Below are 8,160 nucleotides of genomic sequence, written 5' to 3'. Positions count from 1 at the left end.
TGTTTATTAATTAACCTTGCTTTAACATCTAAGGGGGACAATAAGTTAAGGAAATTGAAGGTCATTGTGGAGACAAAGAAGCTTCCAAAGAGGGAATGAGAAAAAAAAGAGAATCTACCCTTAATCACATAGCAAGATTTTCAGTCAGCTTGGTAATGAATATATATATTTAAAAAATTTCCAAGGTGATAGGAAATGCAAGCTCAAACCAATAAGCAAGCAAAAGCATCACACTTTTCTAAAGTATCTGTGAACATTTGGGTTCAGTGAGTGTATGTAGAGGTGATCTTTTTAAATCTCTTCTTAATTATCTCAAAGCTATGGCTGTGAGAGGCATTCTGCACTAGATCATTAAACAAAAGGACATATTCTAGACAGAAATAGGGCCATGAACTCCATGGGTAGGAACTCCTAGAAAAGGAAATATCTTTGGGTTAAAGTGTCTTTCCCTTAAGATACTGTATTGAGAGAACATATAAAAATACCTCACTATCTTTCAAAGACAAGGAAAGTTTTTGATAATGTTTTTATGACTATAACCTCTCTAATTTTAGAGATACCTTTCTATCTTTGACATCATTTCCATGAATGGGAATATATTTATTTTGATATATCATGCTTTCCTAGAAGTGTGCAAGGCTAACCTATTTTCCTCTGAGCTTTCCTATGAGTCTTTTCAGTTGACATACTTGAAAACCCCTGAATACACCATTTGTTCCCATGACCTCTGTTCAAAACAGATAATTAGTTATTTCATTTTTAAAATCAGGTATCATGGAATTCCTTTTATACTTTAAGGGTAAAATGCAAAGTTTAAAATACTTCCAATGACTGAAGAGATTCTGAAACATGAGAAAATAAAATACATCTTTATGTGTTTTTATAGTAGTTGGCCAAAGTTTTTTTCACCAATTCTACTATACAATATAAAGTTATAGGGATAGGGATGTGACCTGTGGTTTTACTGCTATGTGAAATTCTTTTTTAAAAAATATAGTTTATAGGGAATTCTTTAACTTATTTATAATTTATAGTTTGGGTGAGTTACCTGAAACACTGGAATGTTAAGTGACTTGTCTAGGGTCATACAGCCAGTATCTTTCAGTCAGGACTTGGACTCAGGCCTTTCTGGACAACTCTTCTGCCTCTCAGCATCTTATCTATCTATCTATCTATCTATCTATCTATCTATCTATCTATCTATCTATCATCTATCTATCTATCTATATCTATCTATCTATCTATCTAGATAGATATAGATATAGATGTAGTTATATAGATATAGGTATCTATACATCTATATCTCTATATTCATATCATGAATGACAGTAATACAACTTTACATTTTGTAGATATATAGCAAATGAAAACAGGTTGCTTTACTGACTGATTCTGACACTTTCCCATTCTCAGGAGCTTCAGTTTCTCCATCTGCAAAGTCCTATTGTTGTTTCCATCACATGTCACACTGTGATGCTGTGAAGTGCAATATGTTGGAGATATAATAATAACCTTCATGACTCTGGCACTTTAAGATTTACAAATCCTTCTACTCAGATCAACCAGGTGATGTGGGTAGGTGAGGTTTCCTCATAAACCACACTATCTCTCTCTGTAGGGTGCCTCTTGGAGATATGACATGGATGCATGTGTATTTAAAATCTCTTTTAATTCTCTTGGTTGGTAGCTGAGGTACATATAGCTCTTCAAATTTTATGTATCATTATAGTACAGTGGGGAAGGTATTGACTGTGGAGATAAAAGAATCTGGGTTCAAACACCATTCCCCCACCTCTGGCACTATCTTTGTGACTGTGAACAAGTCACTTACCTTTTCTGGGTCTCAGTTTCTTACCTGAAAAATGAGGGCATTGGACTAGATGGTCCCTAAGGTCTTTCTCAGGTCTAGAGCTAAGACAATGTGATATTGGCTGGGTTAGAACTGAAAAAAAATGTGTCTCCTATACCAGGAGACTACATTGCCAGTGGTTCACTGTCTGAGGAGGGGATACTAAATATTCTTGCCTTCAACATAGCCTTATTGAGTGAACCAGAAGGGGAAAGTCATCTGAGTAATTCCCTTGAGTGATTTATTTTTATTTTCATGGGCAGATTGCCTTTGCTTATTGTCATTTGTTTTTTAGCTATTTTTTGCTAAGGTGCTGAAAGACCTTCAGATGCTGGGTATTAAAAAAAAATTTATGAATGTTATCTATTTATTTTCCCATTCATATTTTTATTTAAATATTTCCAAACATAAGATTGTGGGAATGAGGAAAAAGGATCCCTGTGACCCAATCAGATTGCAGCCCCCAAAATAGTTATTAAGACTAAATATTTTCATTCCTACTGAGTCTTAGTTTTGAACACAAAAATCTCCTAAGTTTTTTATTCCATTTATTAGATTTCTTTTTTACTAACCATATTGACACAGGGCTTGTCTCCTCCTTCTGAACACAAGCACTCTTTTTTTTTTTCTTCATCAATCATCGGAAGCGACTATGAGATATGGTTGGTCTAATGAGATAGAAGGAAGAATTCTATTTTCTACTTGCCTTTTGGTAAAACCTGAACTCCAAAGTCACACAACCTATTTTACAGAGGAATGAATGATTGAGAGAGGAGGATATTTCTTCTGAGAGATATAAAAAGTTTCACCCCCATGATGCAAACTTATTTTCATTTAAAGAAGAGAAGAAACCCCAAGAAAGCAACGGTTTTCTATGCATAATTAGTGAATTATCCCTTTGAACTTTTCTCAGGAATGAAGGTTTGAGGAAAGGGACCTCATTGTACATTTTAGCTGAGTAGCTTTTGGTCAGTGGCCTTCTAAATTTGTTTAAACAGTTTAAGATGATTAATCCATTTATTAAGCACCTATGTGCCAAGCACTGTGGTAGGCCCTGGATATACAAATATAAAGTTGAAACAATCCCTATTTACCACTTCCTTCCTCTCTTCAACCCCACTCTCCACCCCCCCCCCAACTTTTAGTGACAGGAATAATAAGAACAGAAATTCCTTAACAAATTAAAATGTGAATTCAACTGCAAGAACATTGAGCACAATATTGACCAAGTGGGCTTTATTTTGTTAAAAGTTCCTTTGAGAGGAATGGGAGTGACACTTGTATTACTATGAATTCCCGTAATTGTTGCATCATCTGATTCTTAATTAGGAGCACTTAGGGTATTTCATCAGAACCTGTCTTTTGTGAACCAGAGAGAACTTGTGGATCTGACCCATACATGTGAACTTGTTCAGTCTCCATGGTTCAATCTCAAACACCTAGCACAGATGGAGAAGAATTCAGGAGCTTCCCAAGAGCTGTCTCCTTCACAAAAAGCTTAGTAATTCTAAGAGCTGGTGTAGAAAACGCAGCTTAAAGGTTTATAAAGTGCTAGGATGACTCATCTGATCTTTCACACCACTCTGGGGAAGTAGTACAAAGTTTTATTATCCTCATTTTACAAATTAGGAAACCTAATTTTACAAATTAGGAAACAGAGTAGAAGTGGGACTGGCCCAAGCTCACACACTGAACTCAAGTGATAAAGGAGAATGTCATTCTATTGCTCTGATCTTTTTTTTGTACTGGGTGGTGTAAATTCACTTCTCGTGGGGAAGGTTATGCAGACAGGCTTGCAAAGTCAGAGACGTTCTTCTAGGGGCTTGAAAAGTAGTCAAATTAAGATGTAGCAGTTGATTCAGGGGCTCAGGGTTCTGAAACGACTCCTGAATTCAGTTTGTTACCTTCCAGGTTAGCAGCGACTTAAGTTTCATGGCTTTCTGGGGGCAGTCTGTCGATGCTATCAGTCTGGGTTGGAAGCCCTGTCTTTCTCCTGCCTCGGTGAAAGGTGGGGCCAGAGTATGGATAGAGGTGGTTAGATCTGACTAATAATCTCATAGAAATCTAAGAGAAAACTAAGGAAAGGATGAGAAAGGCTTGGAGTTGCCTGGTCCCGGGGGGCAGGGCTCTCCAGTGCCTGGTCGGGAAGCAGAGGGGGCTAAGCAGACCACACGTCTCCGAGAAGCCCATTAATAACCACAGGGCTCTCGCTGGAGACAAGGCGGCCCCAGCCGCCTGTGCCTACTTGCTCCCAACTGAGCTGGTCTAGAGGTTGCTTACAAAATCTCCAGGGCTCCAGTAGAGAGGGGCGGGTGGCGGAGTAAGACCGAAGGGCCCCAAACAGAGTGAGGTTTTTAGTGCACCGAGTTTCATTTCTAGTCTGAAATTATCTTTCCCCTCCCTCCTTCTCTCCTTTTGCACTATCCCTTTGGAAGAAAGAAAATTTGTAACACCAATGGACTACCTATTTTCTTCTCCAGGAGGGCTCCAGTGGGAATATGTGGCCGTAGCAGCGACAGCAGCTAGAGTTGATTTTTTTTAAGGTGGAAAAAAAATCCACTTTCGTAAAATACCTTGAAATATTTAATTTATCTGGTTTCAGGAGGCGAGGAAAGAAAAGAATAAAAGAAGCCCAATAAGTAAAAACAATATCACAAAAACTTTTTAAGCTTTTAGGTTTTACAAGTTTCAAAGCTTAACCAAGTAGGCATTTCTTTCTTTAAAAAATTCTCCAAGCGTTTCCCAAGAAGCCAAAGACTCACTAACAAGTATAAGAATACTTCTACAGTAACCCCACAATTGACAGCCTTGACTTCTCCCCCACAACAACAATGGCGATACCAATGTACAGAACCAGAAAGAACTAACCAAAAGCAGACTAGTCATTTTTTAGTGCCGAGAGTTATTTTTCTGGATGCCAAATTGTTTGACAGAATGGTCTCCCCAGGCTGAAGACCTTTTATTGGGCAGCAGAAATGATGGGCCTCTCCACCACCTCCTCCTTGAGGGGATATTTGGGATTGTAAGAGGAATCAGCTTCAAAGCTTTTTTTTTTTTAATAAGGAAAAAATTTAAAAGACATAGTCCGGACAGTGATCAATTTTATCATTTATAGTGAGACTCCTGTTCCTAATTCCAAGGGAAAGATTTCAGAATTTCTTTAAAAAGTGAAATTAAGCAACTGTGGTTAAAAAAGCGGGGGTGGGGGGGTGGGGGAGAGACAAAGACAGACAACACAGAGAGAAAAGAGGGCACACATAAAGGAGTGAAGAGGGGGAGAAGAGGGAGGAAGAGGGCGAAAGAAAGGAAAAGGGAAAGAAAGAATAGAGAGAGTCTGAAAAGAAAAGGGAAAGGGAAAACTAACCTCGATACCACGATTAGGAGGATGCCACAGTTGAGGCCTAGAGAGTGTGAAAGTCTTCTAAGCGAAGTCTTTATTTCCTTGCAGACACTTGTTTTATAGCACATCGAGGGTCCGTATAGTCAGAATTTAATCCAAAGTTGATCAGATCTAGGGATACACCGGGACCCAAATCTTACCGGGGGGGGGGGGGGAGGGTGTGCATCATTTTCAGTACATTGTGCCCCAGGGTAGAACTGTTGGATCTTTTGGCGGGGGGTGGGGGTGAATAGGGATGAATAAGCACACACGTCTTCTTAGTTAAACCTTTCTCTTTCTCCACGTGTCTCTCCCCCTCCCTACCCCCCACGGCCCTTCTTTTCACTCGGCAGGTTGCGATATGTGCGCTGACAACCGTAATGGCGAATGCCCTATGCACGGCCCCCTGCATTCCCTTCGCCGACTGGTAGGTACCAGTAGCACGGCCGCCGCCGCACCCCCGCCAGAGATGCCCGAGTGGCTTCGAGACCTGCCCCGGGAAGTGTGTTTGTGCACCAGCACCGTCCCAGGCCTGGCCTATGGCATCTGTGCTGCACAGAGGATCCAGCAGGGCACCTGGATTGGACCCTTTCAGGGAGTGCTTCTGCCCCCAGAGAAGGTGCAGGCGGGAGTTGTCAGAAACACCCAACATCTCTGGGAGGTAAGCTTAAGGCTTCTCTCTAACTTGACGGATTCGTTTCTTGTTGTCTAAAAGTTATCTATAGTTAATTGAATGGAATTGATCTCAGTGGGGTCAGACCTCCTGGGGCACAATGTTCGTGAAAAGTATGGAGAATAGGTTTCCCAAGTTGGCCATCTAAAATTTACAGTTCCAGGCCTTCTGCTCTTCCCTCAAGAGACGGAGAATGTTAGAGCTGGAAGAGGCCTTAGCAATCATCCATTCCCTCATTTGACAAATGAGGAAATTAAAGGAAAGTGACTTGTCCAACACTTGACTCTTCACAAAAGAGCTACAACTAGATCCCAAGTCTTCTAGCTTTTATTGTAGGAAGAAAATAACTTAGTAAAAAAGAGGTGTAAGACAGGGGTTCCCATCCTTCTTTCTTCTTTAGAGAATCCCCCAGCTGCCAGTGAACATTCTCATATCTCTTATTCATATGTAAAGAAATTAATTCTAGAAATTTTGCATGAACTATGTATGTGGTACATACCCTTTTTAAAGTCATTAAAGTGTTTATAAGAACACAGTTAAAAAACTAATGAGACCATTCTGTTTCTTGTCATTTAATAGTTTTATTCTTACATTCTTTTAAAAAAGTGATACCCTACCTATTATTATTGGCCTCCAGTTTGTTTCTTGCTATGAATCTAATTGACAACAGGTTGAGCATCCTAATTCACAGAGATAAATTGTCAGAAATGTAATTAAAGCCTTGTGAGCACAGTTAATTAGAATAGGATATGTTTCTCCAAGGGCACACCCCAAATTTTGTAACTTCATTGTTTGGAAATCATTGCTACTGATTTTTTTCCTAGTGCAATATGAAAAACGCCTCATATTCAAGTATTTTTCATTTGGTTTTGATCAGCAGAAATGATTCCTTCAACTACCTCTAGTTTTTGAGATGCAACATCTCACAACTAGTCTTCCCACTTTCTCTTTACTTTTTTTTTTTTTAATTTTTTGCAAGGCAAATGGGGTTAAGTGGCTTGCCCAAGGCCACATGGCTAGGTAATTATTAAGTGTCTGAGGCCGGATTTGAACTCAAGTAGTCCTGACTCCAAGGCCAGTGCTCTATCCACTGCGCCACCTAGCCGCCCCCCCCCCCCCTCTTTACTTGTTTTTGTGCTAACAATAATATATTGGAATAACTTTGTAGGATAATAAAGTCAATTATCAAATATTACCTGCATTCCCTTAACAATTTTCTTGTACCTCAGGTTGGGAATCTCTGATATAGGAAGTAATGATGAATGAATTTCTGAAAATTGACATTAGATAGTCTTTCTAATAAATATTGATTTGGTATCTTCTATATTAAATAATCACCTATTTCAGATAGGTAGTTTGCAAATGATTGTCCCTTTTGCAGATGAAGAGAGATTCTCAGAGATTAAATGACCTGTCAAAGCTTGACAGTCCTAGATTTGAAGTGAGAGAGAACAGTTCGAGTACTAACTATACAATGATTTTGCAGCAATCATATCTGAACCTCCTTTTCCTGATCTGTAAAATGAGGTAGTTGTTTAGACAGGATGAACCTAGAAGATCCCTTCTAGGTCATCAAAATTTGTGATCCAATAAATTGTCAGAGCCAGTGTTCAAATTTACATCTCATTACCAGGGCTTTTACGATAATATAATCCTACCTCAGACCCTGGAAGATTAATAAGACCCATTCCCTGTCCTCGAAGAGTTTACCATCTTACATCATTAACTTTATTATTAATATTTATCATGTTGCCTGGGGTACTGTGAAATTTAAGAAAAGGAATATGTACTGTGAAACTTGAGATATTGGATATACCTTTATAGGAGCAGAGGGATAGTGGGGTAATAGAATTTACTCTTGCTGGCCAATTTGGCAGGTACCTGAAGGCAGAACCTCCTTGGTGTAATATGGAGCAGATTGCTGCAACTGCTTACACATTTAACTTGGCAGGGCAGCCTGTCAAGATGACAGGTTACAGTACATGCTGTTTTATCTTAAACCAAGTAGATTGTGGTCTAAATAGTCCATCTTATCCACAAAAACTTGCACCTGTGTGTTAAGAATGTTCTATTCAGAGTTAACAGAAGTGGCATGTTTGAGTGAACTCTCTACATAGAGCTAGGTCCATGAGAAAAGGCCTGTGTAAAGACCTTGCTGTAAAAAGTGGAGGAGGTTCGGTTTATGTCTGGATCATCAATAGCTTGGTCACACATTCTGAAGAATCATGGGGAAAAATCCTTGGTTAAATTTCAAGCTTA

The 8,160-nt window shown here is 39.2% G+C and overlaps 1 protein-coding gene across 1 annotated transcript in view; it reads left to right on the top strand.

The window, feature by feature from the left end:
• Positions 1-7,037, top strand: part of LOC141501382 (putative histone-lysine N-methyltransferase PRDM6) — a 13,502-nt gene extending 6,465 nt beyond the window's left edge. The window contains exon 2 of the mRNA XM_074205281.1: positions 5,582-7,037. Coding sequence (XP_074061382.1) covers positions 5,582-5,940 — 359 coding nt within the window. The 3' untranslated portion in view covers positions 5,941-7,037. The remainder of the gene's footprint in view (positions 1-5,581) is intronic.
• The last annotated feature ends 1,123 nt before the right edge of the window (positions 7,038-8,160 follow it).

This window comes from Macrotis lagotis, chromosome X (assembly GCF_037893015.1).
Source record: "Macrotis lagotis isolate mMagLag1 chromosome X, bilby.v1.9.chrom.fasta, whole genome shotgun sequence".
Taxonomy (NCBI): Eukaryota; Metazoa; Chordata; class Mammalia; order Peramelemorphia; family Peramelidae; genus Macrotis; species Macrotis lagotis.
Note: the sequence above shows the minus strand (reverse complement) of the source record. Positions and strands in the feature narration are given on the sequence as shown.